General features: G+C 37.2%; 1 protein-coding gene across 3 annotated transcripts in view; it reads right to left on the bottom strand.

Annotated features, from left to right (window-relative positions):
- Positions 1-6,245: 6,245 nt before the first annotated feature.
- The window catches only part of SLC25A14 (solute carrier family 25 member 14), a 33,833-nt gene continuing 20,376 nt past the window's right edge, over positions 6,246-19,702 (bottom strand). For all 3 annotated transcript variants that reach the window (XM_063083811.1, XM_063083812.1, XM_063083813.1), the window contains exons 7-10: positions 16,094-16,218; positions 15,164-15,299; positions 7,651-7,731; positions 6,246-6,665 (exon numbers count right to left, since the gene is read on the bottom strand). In XM_063083811.1, coding sequence (XP_062939881.1) covers positions 6,624-6,665; positions 7,651-7,731; positions 15,164-15,299; positions 16,094-16,218 — 384 coding nt within the window. In that variant the 3' untranslated portion in view covers positions 6,246-6,623. The remainder of the gene's footprint in view (positions 6,666-7,650; positions 7,732-15,163; positions 15,300-16,093; positions 16,219-19,702) is intronic.

Raw genomic sequence — 19,702 nt, 5'->3', positions numbered from 1 at the left:
CCAGTTAGCCTTAGAATATCTTCTCCCTAGATGGAAAAGTATTAACTGATTCAAATGGGAACTAAACTCATGACCTTGATTTCTTTCTCATTATGCTCAGTCACTGGCCAAACTGAAAAGAGATCATGAAAATGACAAGCACAAGAAATACTTCAAGAACACACACAGAATAAGGAGAATCAGTGTCAATAGCCAGGCAACCAGAGCAGCACTGGACTCAAGGAAAGACCACAACTCCTTGGCTACTGTCAGCCACTCAATTTTGTGACTCCTTCAGTACCTTCCACGTCATTCTTCAAACTGCTGATCAGTCTGGAATCTTCTCCTTTTAATTAACGAATCTTCATTTGGTATTTCTGTAGTCTTATAAACTCAGTGGTGGTACCTACAAATGTCAACTGTCATTCACTCATTCCTCTGTTTGTCCATCCATCTATCTATCCCACAAACATTTATTGAGAGCCAGCAACTAAAATTGCCCCGGCTTTGCTGAGATTTCTTTTTTAGAGCTATACATTGATCTACAAGTGATGTTTATTATTCTTTTCTGATTATAAAAGCAACTTTCGTTCATCTTAGAAAATATAGAAAATCATAAAGGTACCCATAATTACACCACCCAGAGATGACCACTGTTATTCTCCTTCATCTGTTTTGTTCACTTAACTTTATATTGTGCATATTTCCTGTGCCATTAAGTCTTCTTCAGAAACATAACTTGTAATGAATGGTTGCATGTTTTTCAACAAATAAGTATATAACATTTTAATCATTTCCCTGGAGTTGTGCTAAAATATAGGTTATTTCAAATTTCTCACTGTTATAATACCACTATAAATACCCTTGTGTATAAATTTTTGACACATCACTGTTCAATTCCTAAGTATAACATTCTCCAAAGCAGTATTACAAGATCAAGGAGTATTAAACATTTATAAGAATTCTGATGCCTATTTTGCTGGCATTTCTCGCAGTGTTAATGTTTCCCTGGGATATCTGCTAAGAGAAGTCATATGTGAGCCATAAATGGACAGACCACACTGATATGAATATCTCAAAGAAATAAAAGCATGTGGCTTCCTGAAAGCATAAACCATACTGTGAGGGAGTTGAGGAAACCTTTTGATATGACCTACTGCTAGGGTTAATCTGCCTCCTGCAAATTCAGATATCTGGACTTATTAGAACAGAGCAGTTTAAGAACACCCCTCACAGTATAAGTCCATAATCAATACAGCACAATGTGATATCCAGATATTGATTTCAGTGTTTTCACTCTTAAAACTTTCTGAAGTAGTTGCTTTATGCAATACCATAAAATGCTCAGTAGGTATGAGAATGAGAAAACATTTTCACAGGAGCTAGGACACAGTTCTTGATGCAGTTGAAGCCATGAGGCTGTAGTCTTCACAGTTTGCTGAAAGGGAAAGATGTGCTCCACCTAATGGATCAATCGTGGTGGGATAAAGTGTACGAGAGTTTAACAGGCTACTACCCAGCCATATGTTCACTGGATGTACAAGCTGTTAGGATCATAATCAACCACTGGGTTCAAAGAGCGCTCTCATGAGGAGTCCTGGAAACAACTGATACAGCTGCTAAGGGTCTAAGAGTCTGTTTCAATACACAAAGCAGTTTCTGTTTCTTTCAAAACCTTCTTACACAATGGGGCAGGCAGGATTCATTTGCTCCTGAGCACTGGAGGGACTAAAATCATGTAGGGCCAAGAGCCTGAGGGTGTGTCTCCTCATTTGTTTAGGTTTATTCTTATTTGGTGTATGTCGCCCAACAATCCCATGACTGAATCATATTTCCCATTTACTATAATAAATCCATATCAGTTCCAGTTCTGTCTCAATTGCATTAAGGCACTAAAAAGCTGATAGACATGCTGAGATAATAGTCATAGGCCCAGTAAAATGCCATGCTGTTTTACAAAATTGTTCAATGTGCTTTTACCACCCATAGTAATTTTACAGATTTGTCCATTGAGTTATTCAACAAATATGAAAGCACTTCCTATAAAAAAGCAAATGGTTGTCATATCATCTCAAAGGTGGTTAAAAAAAAAAGGTAAGAAAACTAAACCAAAATTATAGCTGAATGGCTATGACATTATTTCAAACGTGAAAAACAGACTATAATCCAAACATTTATCCAAAATTCTAACCACCACTTTAAGATTACCAGGTCCCCTAGTAATCTTACACAATAAATGTGTTAAATTGTTTTTCTTATTTACTAAATAAATGGGAAAGACAAGGATGCATGAAGAGTGTTTATAGTAAGGCGCAGCCCAAAATACAACTAAAATCTGATGCTGGGACAGTGACTGGAGAAAAGAAATATCCTTTACAGTGACACCTCAGAAATTAAGATTATTGGGGAATGGCCATACTAACTGAGAAGACATGAAGATATTTATAATTAAAAAAAAAAAAAAAGGCGGGGGTGGGGCAAGGAGGCTGGCCAGTTAGCTCAGCTGGTGTTGTAATACCAAGGTCAAGGGTTTGGATCCCCGTACTGGCCAGCTGCCAAAAAAAAAAAAAAAAAAAAAAAGCAATTTTATTACTTTAACCTACATGCAGTATCCTAACTGGGCTAGACTAACAATAACATTATCCCTTAAATGATATGCTTTAGTGAATTGAGAATTATTTATAATCAGATTCTTAGTAGTCTAATCATTCCTCCTATAAATTTGTTTATAAGCATTAAAAAAAAACTTCTTTGCATTGGAGGAAAGAGGATGAGAAGTCTATCCCCTTGTCCAAATTACTAAATTCCAAACTAGTGACATCTGTATCAGTAATTCCAAGTTCTTCAGTAAATGGTCTAACATACAAGAGGAACAAGTTCCTATTATTCTGGTGTGACAGCAAGACCTCTTTCTGAACCTTGCTGTGCTACCCCTGGTGAACTGTGCTCCCTTAGTCTAGAGGAAGAAGGGGTGGGGTAATGACGAAGGAGGTCATGGAGAAGAAAGGTCAACAAAGGGAAGAGAGGGAAGCAGTAGAAAGTGGAGAATAAGGGGGAAACGATATGTTCACAGTCACAGGTCTCCAGGAAAATAATCTAAATCCAGTATTACAGTTAAGTGTCAAAGAGTTACCAGCCACAAAAACTACTAACGTTCTTTCTCCCAAAATGCAATAAAGACAGGGAAATTAATGAAATCAATATTCTTTTCTGCTCACCTGCCATAAAATTTAGGTGACTCTGGACAAGGTTAAGTAAGTACACCTCTAGCATAGTGATAATAAGCATAGGCTCATGAACCAGACTGCCGGGTTAGAATGTTGGATCTGCCACTTTCTAGGGACAATGTATTTCACCCTTCTGTGCCTCAGTTCTTCATCTGACAGTGGCTGTAAGGATGAAGACGGAGTTTTTTAAACACAATACACTTAGAACCGTACTTAGCACATAAATAAAAGCCATATAGAACATTCTATGGGCTACAAAGTGGAGTGGGCGGAAGGGGGGATGGGGAGGAAGGTTGGGGATAATTGGGTGGGGGACACAGGGTACAAATGCAATTTGCAGTTATGGGTATACAGTCAGTATGAATCTGGCCCCCACATCACGGGCACGAGGGGTGACAATCAGCTTTGTATCTCATGAATATTCATAATCAATTTTTTTAAAAAGAAACTGCCATAAATAAATAAATAAAAGCCATATAAATGTTAGCTATTATTATTATTCTCTTAGTTGTTTCATTCTCTAGCCTCTCAAAAAAAGGGAAAAAAGTTGAAAGTTTTTTCATCTTATGGCCTACAGACTTTGATCATTTTAGCCCTTCAAATATGACTTTCTAGGGGATAGAATGTGGGTTGTGAGAGAAAGAACAGAGTTAAGGATTACTTCAAGTTCGGAGCCACTAAAAGGTTTTTTAGGGAGCAAATCAAGAATTTCATTTTGTACACGTTAAGTTTGAAGTGCCTATTAGACTTTAATAGAGATGTGGAGTAGGCAGTGGGACACAGAAGTATGAAGTTCATGGGAGAAGTATGGGCTGGGGATGTACATTTGGAAATCATCAGCAAACAGATGGTACTTAAAGCCATGGCAATACTGCCCTCCTAGTGGCTCAGGCTTTGAAGTAATCCTTATCATATTATAATCATTTATCTAGTAATTCGAATCTTAACTTAGTTCATCTTAAATCCCACAGTATTTGCTGAACCTTTACTATGTTTTAGGTATTTTATCAGATCCTTTGAATACAGATTAAATTATTTAACAAATATTTACTGAGTGCATATAACTGTGCTAGGTAGGCACTGAGAATCCAGCAGTGAACAAAATCAGAATAATTCCTATTTTTATGGAGCTCTCGGACTGATCTGGGATATAGTTATTAATCAAATAATCACACAAATATAATATGTAGCTATAAATTGTGATACATGATATAAGAAATTATAATGAGAAAAGTTATTAAGATTGGGGGAGAGAAAAGTCACTGGAAGTTTTCTCTGAAGGAATAACATTTAAGTTGAGGCAAATGAGAACTATTTTCCTATATAAACTCTTCAAGAAACTATTTTTCAGCTTATACCATTATGAAAAAATGGTTTCCCTTTTGCTCATCTATTTGGGGATGAGTAATATATCTGAGGGTGTAGTGTTTAAAAAATTGGGCCAAAATTCAAAATAATGACAACACCAAAAGCTGGGGAAGGATGTGGAGAGACAGGAACTCTCAATCATTGCTTCTGGGAATGTAAAATGGCACAGCCACTTTAGAAGACAGTTTGGCGGTTTCTTACAAAATTAAATATATTCTTGGCATACCATCCAGCAATTGTGCTCCTTGGTATTTACACAAATGAGCTAAAACTTATCTCTACACAAAACCCTGCACACAGATGTTTTTAGCAGCTTTATTCATAATTGCCAAAATTTGGAAGCAACGAAGATGTCCTTCAGTAGGTGAATGGATAAATTGTAGTACATTCAGACAATGGAGTATTATTCAGCACTAAAAAGAACTAAGCTATCAAGCCATGAAAAGACATGGAGGAACTTTAAATGTATATTACTAAATGGAAGAAGCCAATCTGAAAAGGCTACTGTATGATTCCAACTATACGACACTCTGAAACAGACAAAACCATGGACACAATAAAAGGCTCAATAGTTTCCTGGAATTAGGGGAGAGGAAGGAACAAACAGGAGGAGCATAGAGGATTTTTAGGGCAGTGAAACTATTCTGTACTGTTCTATAACAGTAGATACATGTCATCGCACATTTGTCAAAATGTACAATGCCTTATCCACATGGTAACATCTACTCTTCCTTTGACTCAACTGAAATGTCATCTCCACTATGAAACCTTTGGCGAATCCCCTAGGTAAGGCTGTCCCTCTTCTGTGCTCCTACAGCTCTTTGTTCATCTTTCTCACAGTACTTAGAACCCACTGTCATTATTTACCTACATATCCGTTCTCCCACTATAATGTAAGCTTGAAAACAAAGAATATGTCTTAGTCATTTTTATAGTCCCAGCATCCAGGATATAATAATACATACATAATAAATGTTTGTTGAACAAATAATGAATGGTTAAGATGAAAAAGTATTCATTCCACAAATATCCAAGTGCCTACAATGTGCCAGGCACTTCTAATACAGATTGAGCATCCCTAATCCAAAAAATCTGAAATCCAAAATGCTCCCAAATTTGAAAATTTTTGAATGCCAACATGACAGCTCAAAGGAAATGCTCACTGGAGCATTCTGAATTTTGGATTTTTAGATTAGGAATGTTCACCCAGTATGTATTCTGCAAAAATTCCAAAATCAAAAAAAAAAATCCGAAATCCAAAATATTTCTGGTCCCAAGCATTTCAGATAAGGGACACTCAACCTTTACAAGAAAGGAGCAAGAACTTTTGCCAGTAAGATGATCAGTACCCTGGATACAAGGTTCTGTTTTAAGCCTCTTTCAGCATATTAACTGTAGAAAATTCCAAATGAGCCACTTGTTAATTTATTCATGGTTAGGAAAAAACCACTTGCCCGATGTTTAGAAGTGAGCAGCATTATGACAATGAATGGCAGTGGGAAAGCTCAATGCACTTATTCTATGTGCTCTTTAAGAGTCCAGTCTCAATTTCATAGTCACCTCTTTATCACTTTCTGGAGAACGTAAGTTAGAGTTGGCAAAGGAGAAAACAGTAAATGAAGACAAAGCCAAAGTGATACTGCCAATAAATACTTTAATGAGAACTGAGGTCTGTAACATACACAGCAGTAACTGCCCTGGCCTATGCCTTCTGCTCTAACCCAAATCTGGGACGAGCCAACTACATTTGACACACGTTTGGAAAGAAGGCCATTTTGAATGTCACCCATCAGTATCCATCTTCACAGAAGATACCAATCTGGGGCCAGAGTCTCAATGTTAACAATTCCTTTCAGGGAATAGTTAACATGGTAACACAAATACATAAACAACTTTGAACCATCCTATTGTTCTTCCATCAGGAGGCCCTTGGGAGACCAATGGTTTGGTAAACACTTACAACTTTGTCAAAATACATTAGAACATGGAGAAAGGGAAAAGAATAGAGTAGAAAGGCTGGCAGGGCTGGGCTCACATATAATTCAGTCCTTAGATTTGAAGCCTCTTGAGCTGCTCGTATGTTATAAAAAACTGAAGGAGTAAGTCATGGAAGATCACTGTGTTGATGCTGAAAGCCAAACCTAGTTCTCTAAAATTGTGTATTGCATTCTCTTAAATTAAGGTACTTAGTCTGTGCTATTCTAAGTTGCACTTGCTTATTAAAGTCTTTTTTAGAACAACACCTGTCAAATCAAGCATGCGTTGAGTGCCTACCATGTGCCCATTATGAAAACTGTCTCTTAGCAACATAAACAGATTAAAACTAATATACTTATAGTCTTCAGGGGAAAAAAGACACACACACACACACACACACACACACACACACACACACACACAAAAAAAAAAAAATAACCAAGAACATCAATGACAACATATAATTCAGTGCTAGAGTAGTGTTATAGACATTAGGTGATCAGAGCAATTTCAAACAGGGACAGAGAGATCTCTCTCAGCCTAGAGACCCCACAAGGGCAGCGAATTACTTTCCAACCCTGCAGTGCTCACCACACCACACACAGTATCCAGAACATGACACTGCACATAGAAGGCACTCAAGCATAGCTAAAGGAGGGAGATTCTCCCATGGGGAAAGAGCCCTACTTGGCTGTAGATTCCTTCACTCTATTCCTGTTTGCTATCCTGTTATCTCCCATCTATTTTGGTCCTATAGTTAGGGGTAGGAAATCTGGACCACCTCAGCACAGACTTTCCTGTGGGCATCTCCCAACAGGGCTTCTAAAAACCTCATAGCCCCCGCTTCCAGACTGGTTGTTTGCTGTAGTTTTGTTTTAAAGAGGGAAGTTTGGCACATCTTTTCTACCCCCTTTAGTTTGTATCAGCCTCCAGTTGAAAGCTGTTTCTCTGCATAGTTCCATCCTCAATGGCCACCATTGGGATGCTTGAGTTTCTCACTTGCCTAAAAGGCTTTAATAATCAAAATTTTCTTCCCATAGCCTAGAATTACCTAGGAGCTTGAAGCATTTGCTTTCATTCTTGTATTCTAAAAGGATACAATGATGTTCCAGGGTCCAAGTCGAAGCCAGTTTGGCCAAAATCCTTTATAGAGTGCAAAAAAGCCCTCATGTTTCCACATCTGAGGGAAAGATATAACCAAAAACAGAATGAATTCCCCTTTCTCTTTACATTTGACAACCATCTTCCATGCCAAACCCAGCAACTTATGGCTCTATGAATGGTCTATTTTCTAAAAACACATTTTGAATTCATATGTAATCTAAATCCATTCCACCCACTTATTCAACAAATATTTATTGAGCACCTACCATATCCAAGGCACTCTTCTCAATGCTGGAAATAGTAAACAAGACATACGGTAGCATTGTAGGGTGACTATAATTAACAACAACTCATTGTATACTTTTAGTTAACTAGAAGAGAGGATTTTGAATGTTCCCCACACAAAGAAATAATAAGTGATTGAGGTGATGGATATGTTAATTAACCTGTTTGGTCATTACACATTGTCTACATGTTACATTGCACCCCATAAATATGTACATTATGTGTCACTAAAATTCTAAAATTAAAATAAAGTAAACAGTAAATAAGACAGAGAAAGTGTCTGTGATAGCCAGTCTCCAAGATGGTCCCCAATGAACACTACATCCAGTTATCCATGCCCTTGTGTAGCCCCCATGCCATAACGTATCAGGATTGTTCTGTGTCACCAAGAGAATACGGTAGTAGTAAACATATGTCACTTCCATCGCTAGGTTATAAAAGATATCTGCCTTGTTCTCTCCTGGATCATTCACTCTGGAGGAAATCAGCTGCCATGTCATGAAGAAAGGCCTACATGGTGAGGAACTGAGGCCTCCAGACAATAGTCATGAGTGATCACTGGAGCAGATATCCCAGCCCTAGCCTTTAGATAACTGCAGCCCTAGCTAGCTGACATACAGACTACAACTTCATGAGAGATCCTAAACTAGAATCAGTCAGCTAAGCTGCTTGTCAATTTCTGACCCACAGAAACTACAAAATAATAAATGTTTGCTGTTTTAAGGCACTGAGTTTTAGGGTAATTTTTTATGCAGCAATAGATAACTTATGCAGTCCATGCCCTCATTGAGTAGGGCTGACAAATACACAAATTGATATACAATATATTATATCCAGAAATAATAAGTGCTACAAAGAAAACTACAGCAGGGTAAGGGAATAGGGAGTTGGGCAAGTCATCATCCTTCTCTGAGTCCATTTCATCACTGTAAATTCTATGTAACGCTATGGCCTACTTCATATGAGTGCTTTGAGGATTACATGAGGAACACTGTGAACTACTTTGAATTTTGGTTTCCTGCTTCATACAATGGAGATCCTTTACACACCAACTGAGTGGTTATGACAATTAAATGACAAATTATACATACCAAAGGTCATAAACTGGTGGTGTATGCTGAATTCTGCCAGCGGAAACAGTTCATATATAATGGACAAATAATGGACATGCTGATAGTACTGATCTGGCCATCACATCTTGAGCACAAGTGGTGATGGTCAGCTTTGTACTCCATGAATATGCATAATCAATTAAAAAAAAAAAGGGACAAATATGTATTAAGTAACTACAATGTGTGAGGCACCGTGTCAGACATTGAAAAATGTTTTTTTGCCTTTCCACTAGTGAAATAAAACCCACCACTATTCTAAAAAATAGATATATTTGGATAAGACAGTAATATGAGAAGCCAGACTTGTAAACATCCCTTATCTCATCCTGCAGATTAAGAACACTAAAGATAATTATCCTTACTAACCATTTTTTGGAACAAACAGTAACATACTAAGTGCACTATTTATGGAAACATAGAGGTAATATGCTTCCCCTAATGTATCTTCAGCAAATGCTGAATGTCTCAGACCCAAACTGATGTTGAGAAATTATGAAAATCATTCAAAGTAAAGCCCAGATGCAGATAACCTAGAATCATAGACTGATAAATGACAGAGACCTCAGATACAATCCAATCCCATCATCTCTTACCTGGACTACCACAATAGACTAACAATTGGTCTAAAATCTCCATCTAGAAGCCAGAACAATCTTTTAAAATTATAAATCAGATCAGGCCACTTTCCGGCTTAAAGCACTAGAAATGGCTTCCCGGTGGATTTCATTCTAATTATAAAATTCTCTGCGATAATCTACAGGATCCTACATAATTTAGCTCCTGCCTCTCTCTCCAGTTTAATTTCCTACTACTTTGTCCTTCATTCACCATATTCAGCCACATGAGCCTCCTTTCTAAACACTGAACATGTCCAGTTCATTCCCACCTTAGGCCTTTTGTAACCTCTTTATGAAATGCTTTTCTCCCAGCTCTTCACATGGCCACCTCCTTCTCATCACTGACATCACAGCTCAAATGTCACCTCCTCAGTTTTTTCCTTACCATCCTAGCTGAAGTAGTTCCCCACCACTGAGTCACTATTTCAATATGCTCTATTATTTTCTTCACAGCATTTACTTCTATCTGAAATTATACTGTTTATTATTTGTGTATTTATTGTCTATCTCCCTCAACTAGAATGTAATCTCCAAAGAGCAGGGACCATGTCTTGCTCATCATTATATCCCCACCACCTAACACAGTGTCTGGCACATTACAATTTCCAATAATTATTTGTTGAATAAATGAACACACAAAAACAGTAAGGTTCTCTAACATTCCCATGAGCCATTTGAATCCTCATAAATCTCCAAAACAGTGACCATATTTTTCGGAAGGGTAGAACTAAGAGGCACTTTTTGGCTTAAAGCAGATGTGTGTACACAGACAAGAACTTCTGTAGATAAGCACAGACAACAGGGTACTTCACGAAATTATATAGGTTCATTCATTCAATAAATAATTTCCTGCAGATAAAGTGAAAAACAAGATGCACACAGCTCTGCCTTCATTGAACTTAGAGTCTACTGAGACAGAGACATTAAAAGCAATTACCATAAAATGTAACAAACGTGAATAAAATGTGATACAGCCACACAATGGAATATTATTCAGCAATAAAAAGGAATAAAGTACTCATACATGCTATGTCACAGATAAACCTTGAAAACATTATGCTAAGTGAAAGAAGCCAGTCAAAAAGGTCATATTTTGTATGATCCCATTTACATGAAATATCTAGAATAGGCAAATCTATAGAGATAGAAATGGGGGATAGGGAGTAATACCTAAACAGCACAGGGATTCTTTCTGAGAAAATTGACTGTGGTAATTGCTGCACATATCTCACTGTTATATACAAATATATTAAATATACCAAAAGCCACTTTGAATGGGTTAATTCTATGATGTGTGAATTAGTCCTCAATAAAGATGTTTTTAAAAATATACTAAATGCTATGATAAAGGAAGTACAAGAAACCACACACACATAACCTAGTCCAATGGTCAGGGAAGACCTTCATGAAAAAGTAACAACATCTGAAATGAGTAGGAGCTAGTCAAGTAAAAGATGTATTTAGGGCAGTGTGGGGGACATCTAACAAAGTATATGGCATGAGTGAAAACTTGGAGAAAAAAGAAAGTCTAGTGCTGGAAATTGTTTGGTATGTTGGGACTATAGAATAAAGGTGGTAGACACAAGGCTGTAGGAGTGAAAAGGGAGTCATATAGAGCCTTGGGTCAATGAGAAGCCATTAAAGGATTTTAGATAGGGATGACAGGATGAGATTTGCAGCTGTTCTTTTCTACGTCAGAGAAGAATGCATGACTCCATTCACCAAAGTGTTTGGGGACACAAAGATGAAATACAAAATAATAAAGTATGATGCCATTATATATAATGATAATATAGAATAAAGTCATTTTAAAGAAACTTAATAGCAAGTAAGTGAATGAGTGAGCAAACATAAGTACTTAAAAGTTTCTACCAACATAAAAATATGTTTTTGTAGATATAACACAACACACTGGTTACAAGTAGGAACTTTGGAATCAGAGAGACCCAGGATTAAATCCCAGGTCTGCCACTTATTAGCTGTGTAATCTTGGGTAAATTACTTAGCTACTCTGAACCTCAGTTTCCTCATTTATAAATGGGAAAGATAATATTACTCCATAGTGTTGCTGTGAGAGTTAAAGGATATACTCTACGTATAGTGCCTGGCATACAATAAGCATTCAATAAATGCTAGATATACTACATTATTATATATCCTTTTAACCAATCTTCTTGAAAGAGTGCTTTACACTTGTCTACTTAGCCTCACTTCCTATGTATCTATCTCCTTCTACTAGAATTTAAGTGTCAGGAAGGCAGGACTTTTTTGTTCACCAATGTATCCTCACCAACTTAGAACAGTGCCTAGCACATAAGATACAAACTTTTTTTTTTATTGAATGAATGAATAATTAAACACACTCCTCAATGCACAGAAATCTGGCTTTTGTAAACATCAATCCACCAAACCTCTCTCGAAAATATTAAATCCAACAGACACTTTGCAGTCTTTATCATACTGGATCTCTGTATTGCATGTGACATTAAATAACCACTCATTTCTTCTTGAAACTCATTATTCCCTTGGCTTCCATGATGATACTCTCTCCTAAGTTTCCTCATATCTTTTGAATTGTTACCTCTTGGTGTCTGTCTTGGGTTCTTCACCTGCAAGCCCTTAAAAATTGGTATTCCCCAATGTTCTTTCCTTAGCTCACTGCTCACTGCTCTTCTGTCTATACCAGTGATTGTCAAGTGGAGAGGTGAGCACGTCAGAATACCAAGGAAGGCTTTTGCCAACTTATATTCCCCAGGGTCTGAGACTCACTGCCTCAGTGAATTACTATGACTGAAAAGAGTTTTATACTACTCCAGTATACTAGAAAGGCAAATAGGTTATGAACTCCTCTATCTACTCCCCTTGGTCAACCTCCTCCACAGTTACTTGCCACATGTATGCTAATGATTCACAGGCTCTTATCTATATCCATGAACTCTCCCCTAGTTAGGGCTAGTATATCCAAATATATCCACTAGATATTCCTCATGCACATCAAACTAAGTTTCCAAAACTGTGCTGTCTCCCACAAAATCAGCTCCTCTTCCTGTGATGCTGCTCTCAATGAATGTCACCATCTGTCACCAAATCCATGTAGAGGATTCATAAAACAAATGTACCTCACAGGGCCTGGTTTTCCAAAGCCTTGCAGTTTCAAATACTGACCTTGTAAAGGACAGGAAATTTTCCCCAGGCTATTGAGTCTCTGTTGCAAGACAAGAATTGTAACACAGCAAGGCTGCTGGTTCAAAGACAGACAAGTTTCTAATTGATATGTAAAATTACTAAAAAGCTGCTGGAGGGAAAAGAAATGTTTGCTAAATCAAGCCTTTGTTAGTGGATCACTTAACTGCCTAACAGAATGTCATCTGTCGTGTTTTTACTGAATGTTACCAGCTTCTATTGTAAAGCTTGTTAAACTATACTTAGCAAAACCCCATCTCTGTCTCCTCCTGTAACTTCTTGGTCTGGAGAATAAATGCAGGAAGAAAACCCCAATTCGTGGTTAATTTCTCAAATGGAAGAAATGCCTTGCACTTGAGGAAGTTCTGGGATATTAACCCCTTTCTGGGGCTTCTCACTGTTCAAAAGAGATGGGCTTTGAGTAATCTTTGGCGGCTCCATCACCCAGGCGAATAGGGGTGACATATCTGTGGGAGGCAAAGCAACAAATCCAAAAACCTGGAAGTTATCTTTGACATCTCCTTTCTCCCACACCTCTCTACATCCAGTCAACCAAATCCTGCTGATTTTATCAACTAAATTAGTTTCAACTCTGCCCCACTTTCGACAGCCCCACTATCATGCTCAAGTTCGGGCATTCATCCCTTCTTGCTCAGATTACTGTAAGAGCCTTCTAATCAGCTTCTCTATTTCTAGGTCAGGGGTTCTCAAAGTGTGATCCTCAGACTAGCAGCACCAGTACTGCAAATTCTAAGGTCCCACACTCTACATGTACTGAATCAAAATATCGATCTAGGGCCCAGATAACTGCATTTTAACAAGTCCTCCAGGTGATTCTGATGCATGTTAAACTTTAAAAAACCACAGCTCCAGGCTTATCCCTTTAGATTAGTGGTCTTCAACCTTGGATGAACATTGCAGTCAACTTGAGAAGTTTTAAAAATATTGAAAACTGGGTCTTTCTCCTCTGATTCTAAGTTAATTGGTCTATCGTAGACATGGGAGTTGTTAAAGTTCCTCAAGTGATTCCAATGTGCACCCAGGGCTGAGAATCAATCTTAGATCCAGTCTCCACAAAGCCAGAGTGCTCTATATAAGACGCAAATCTGATCCAATTAAAAGTCTTCAGCAGGTCCCCAAGAAGGTAAAGAAAAAAGTCCAAGCAACTTAGTATAGCACTCAATACCCTTTATAACCTAACTAGCCTTTAGCCACCAATATGAGGACCAAACCACAGTATAGAAGTTAAGACTACCCTGATTTGATCATTACACATTGTATACATGTAACAAAATATCACTCTATACCCCATAAATATGTATAATTATTATGTGTCAATTAAAAATAAAAATAAAACTTTTAAAAAAATGTTGATTGAAAGCCAAATGGTCTGAGTTTAAATCCCAGCTCTCCCACTTACTAACTGTGAAACCTTGGGCAGGTTACTTAATCTCTCAGTACTTCGGTATCCACCTCATGGGGTAATGATGAGGATTAAATGAAAGAATATATGTAAGTCTCATTACAACAGTTCCTGACATAAAATAAAGTGCTCAACAGATGTGAGTTATTATTATTTAAGATGCCACTATGTACAGAAAGCCTACTTCAAACTTCCAAATTGGGCTAAAATTTCCTCTCACAGAACTCTGATTTTATCACTTACCAGGTTGTACTGATTATCCATTGTACACCTTATAGTACTTTTGTAATAGGTATAATTTCTCTGTAACTACTAAAATGGTGCCCTATATATAAAAAGATTTAAAAAAAAAAAACTGATAACAGCAGATAAACCATATAGCACCATCATATTTTAGCCCCAAATTTGTTTTTGTAGCAATACTACCACCAGGAATTACATAATACGTTTATGATATTCAGCTTCCTACAAACATAACAGCAGAAACTTTCAAAGTCAAAGTGTGAACAAAAGCACACCCTTGAACTGAAATCAAGTACTACATTTTTAAAGTACCAGGTTTTCAATTACAGGGTATCTGTCTTATCTGAAGTGGGCAAATGTGAAATATGTTAAGTCTTTTCTATCAATAATTCTACACCATTCTATTAATGAAAGTATCCTGTATTCTCAAGCACTCTAACTGGAATGATAATATTAAGGACCACTGTGCATCAGCAGATTGCCAAGGAGACAGCTTTTCTACCGGGAATGACTCTGAGAGGCTACTAAAAATATAAATAATACTTTCATCTTCAGAATGATATGTAGCAACTAAGAATAAAGGACTGAAAGGTCTGAGACATCAAAGAAAACTAAAAATGTCACCCATATCCACAGTATGCATACCTTTAAAATACCATCCAAAGTGCCCTTGTAGAGGTCCACATGTCCCACAATTGCTCTCTGGTTCATCATGCGAGTTCGCACCACATCAACTGGATTGGATGCCAGAGCCCCAGCCAAGCCACACGTAAAGCTGGAACTAAAGATAAAAATTTTAAAAAGACAGATTTCCCCCACTTCCATCCCCTGCTCACTTAAACAGAAATTAGGCCAAACGCAAACTTACAATAACTCAGACCCATCAGGCAAAACCTAGCACTTGCCGTTTCATTATAATCTAAAGAGAAAGAAAATCCTTTCTAAAGAGACATCATTCAAAAGTTGTCCCTTCAGTTTTCAATCTGAAACTCAGCCTTTTTTTTAAAGGAGACAGTTTATAAGCCTAACGAGATCCCTAAGCAGGAAATGTCATGCACCATCAATTAGTTACACAAATTTTTCAAACCACAGCATCATATGCCAAATGCATTTGAGTAGCAAAATATCATAGAGGTTACAAGACAAAGAAAATCTAAATTGAGATTAGCAACAGCCTTCAGCCAAAAGCTGTGGTTTAGTTTCACAGATCCTAAAAAATTCCGCCCTTTTTTCTGATTCACATTGAGAAACGTCTGCTTTGATACAAAATTAACCAAAGCAAATAACAGATGTGCTTATTAGATATAGAGGCTGTGTGTGAATAAATGCGAATCCTATACACATCTGGTAGGCTGCTGTATTAAACACTGCCCCCAAGTATCCAAGCGCCCATAGCATCTGGGATCTCTGTGAAGTATAAAGTGTCCAGAACTCTTGAAGTTATGGTAATAAGAGAGACAAGGGTATTTAGGCCAGAAGTACGAGTTATCGATCCCACCTGAGGATTTCAGTGAAAGAGGCATTTTATACTCAAAATGCTAGAAATAAAGAATGAGCACAACCTATCCTACTTACACAAAATGAGTTAAAATTGTGTCTCCCATCATTCCTGACAATATTAAGTGCTTCTTCGTAATATCATAGACTGGTAGTTCTACTCCCACGACAATGGCAGCACGCTGAGCAGTTGGAACCACACCCTACAAAACACAAGTGACATTACACACCAAGGAAATACAAAGAGAATGACATAAGTCTTAAGTGAACAAGGTAGGTTGGGAGTTAAAAAGTGCCAGAATAATCCAAGTGTGAAGTACAGAGGTCACTCTTTCAAATCAATTACTAATACTGGAACACTTATAAATTCCCAATTCACTTGCTATACTAAAAATAAAATAATTGATATGACACCCAAAACACAAAAGACAAAAATATAGATAAACTGGACTTCATCACAAAAACTTTTGTGACTCAAAAGACACCACCAAGAAAGTGAAGTGACAATGTACACAAAGGGAAAAATATTTGCAAATCACATATCTGATAAGGGACTAGTATCCAGAATATACAGAGAACTCTTATAACACAACAATAAAAAGATAAACAATCCAATTTAAAAATGGGCAAAATACGTAAAGACATTTCCCTCAAAGAATATACATGAATGGACAATAAGCACATGAAAAGATGCTCAACATCATCAGTCATCAGGAAAATGCAAATCAAAACCACAATGACCTACCACTTCACACCTACTAAGATAGCTACAATAATTTTTTTTAAAAAGTAAAAGAGCAAGTGTTGGTGAGGATGTGGAGAAACTAAAACCCTTATACACTGCTGATGTGAATGTAAAATGGGGTAGCCACTGTGGAAAACAACTTGGCATTTCCTCAAAAAGTTAAATATAGAATTACCATATGACCCAGCAATTCCACACCTAGGTAAATACCCAAGAGAACTGAAACATGTTCATGCAAAAATGTGTACACGAATGTTCACAGCAGCATTATTCATAATAGCCAAAAAGTGCAAACAACCCAAATGCTCATTAATTGATGAAGGGATAAACAAAATGTGGTGTATCCACACAATGGAATTATTATTCAGCCCTAAAAAGAAATGAAGTGCTGATATATGCTGCAACATAGATGAACCCTGAAAACAGTATGCTAAATGGAAGAAGCCAGTCACAAAAGACTACATATTGTCTGATTTCATTTATATGAAATATCCAGAATAGGCAAATCTATAGAGACAGAAAGTAGAGTAGTAATTGTTTAGGGCTGAGAGGGTTGGTGGAAACGGGAAGTGACCGCTAGAGGGTAGGGGGTTTCTTATTGGTCATGAAAATGTTCTAAACTTAGATAGTGGTACACAAACCTGTGAATATACTAGAAACTATTAAATTGTTCAATGTAAAGCTGGTAAATTTTATGATATGTTAATTATCCCAATAAAGCTGTTATAAAATAAAATCATGAAACAAAAGTCAGTGGGAAGAGGAGAGCTTCCAAGTTTAATTCACAGAATTTTAGGATATGCAGAAAGGACACACACTAGGGTGACAACAAAGGTATGAAGCAGCTAGGGAAAAGGCCAAGGGAAAGCAGTAAGTCCTCCTGTGATAACATTACCCACTGTTTCACTCACTAGCACAGTGCTACTATCACAGCTCACATTACAACACAGGGTTACTAGAGTATTAAAAGTCACATTTTTGAAGAATATTAATGACATAAGAAAATGTTTATGATATAATGTTAAAGAAGGCAAGCCATATATGAAGTATTATTTTGACTTCAGGGAAAAAGGTATGAGAGAGGGCACATCAAAAAGTTCATGGAAAGATCTACAAACTTTTGAAGTACCCTCATATATACACACACGCCAAAGTTTTAGAAAAGATTAGAAAGAAATACATCAAAATATTTTTCTTCATCTTGGCTAAGGATAACAGATAAGTGAATTTCCATTTTTATGCCTATATATATATATATATATATATATATATATATACAGTTTTTTTTTTTTTTAAAGATGACCGGTAAGGGGATCTTAACCCTTGACTTGGTGCTGTCAGCACCACACTCTCCCAAGTGAGCCAACCGGCCATCCCTTTATAGGGATCCGAACCCACAGCCTTGGTGCCATCAGCACCACACTCTCCCAAGTGAGCCACGGGCTGGCCCTTATATATATATTTTGTTTGTTTGTTTTTGTTTTTTACATTTTCACAATGAATGTTTCACTTTTATAATTGTGTTTAAATGTCATTTAAAATTGAAAATAACATACTATAGGGACAACTGCTTTCTGGGGTAACTGTTATATTAGTGTCATTCATGTCTAAATTCCCAAACTGAATTTATAAAGTGGAAGTGACGTAACTGTGACGAGATGCTTGACTCAGCTATCTGGCTGGCTAGCCAAACAGTGCCTTCCTCTCTGTCACTTCCACCTGTGCTTCACTCTGTTAAAGAGGATGACTTTCACAGATTACTTTGGTGAACAAGTAACATCCCAAACTGGAGCCCATGGGTGGAATTCAGGCCATGAACATGTTTTGTGTGCACGACTCAGCATCTCTAAAAGATTGAATTAGTTGTCAACATGTAAGAAAAATCAGAATATTTTACATAGAAATGCAGATTTCCAGCTTCTCTTGAAAAGCCAGAAAATGTGGCCACACTGAGCTCACCATCAGTGCAAGGCAGGAATGGATGGGAGCTGAGTAACAGCTGTCCTCTTTCAACAGAGCCGGTGCTCTCTAGTTCACCACAGTCCCCAACACGCTATTGTCTCTCCAACTCTGACATAAGTGCCACTTATGCTGTGTTATCGTACTCATGCTGTTTTTTCTAACAAGAGAGTTAGGAAGAAAGTGAAATGTTTCCAGTACCCATGTTACAATCAAAGCAGAAAAATAAAACAGACTAAGAGGACCATGTGTTTAAAGAAAAATGTAAACATACTTTCTTGTTAAAATAAAAAAAAATTCCTGTATTTTAATATGCAAATAAGATATGTCTATCTCCAAAGAATATACAACACAATGTACTTCGTTTTATTACTACCTTATGTGCCTGGATCATGTAAGTAGCCTGGATCATTAAAGTAGCTATGTTCAGTTCCTCAAAAAATTAAACATAGAATTACCATATGATCCAGCAGTTTCACTCTCAATACAGAATGAAAAGAAGAGTCTCAAAAAGATATTTGCACACCCATGTTCATAGCAGCATTATTCATAATAGCAAAAAGATGGAAGCCACCCACGTATTCATCAGTGGTTGAATGGATAAACAAAACGTGGTATACACATACAATGGAATATTATCCAGCCTTAAAAAGGAAGGAAATTCTGACATATGCTACAACATGGATGAACCTTGAAGGCATTACATTAAGTGAAATAAGCTAGTCACAAAAACCAAACACTGTATGATTCCACTTACATGAGGTACCTAGAGTAGTAAAATTCATAGACACGGAAAGTAGAATGGGGGTTGCTAGTCACTGGGGAAAGGGGAAAAAGAGGAGGAGTTGTTTAATGGGTACAGAGTTTCAGTTCTGCAAGATAAAAAGAGTTCTGAAGACTGGTTGCGCAATGATGTGAATGTACTTAACACTACTGGACTGTACATTTAAAAATGGTTAAGACAGTAAATTTTATGTTATGGG

The sequence above is a fragment of the Cynocephalus volans genome, chromosome X (genome assembly GCF_027409185.1).
Source record: "Cynocephalus volans isolate mCynVol1 chromosome X, mCynVol1.pri, whole genome shotgun sequence".
Classification (NCBI taxonomy): Eukaryota; Metazoa; Chordata; class Mammalia; order Dermoptera; family Cynocephalidae; genus Cynocephalus; species Cynocephalus volans.
The sequence above is the reverse complement of the archived record's forward strand: the minus strand, read 5'-3'. Positions and strand labels throughout refer to the sequence as shown.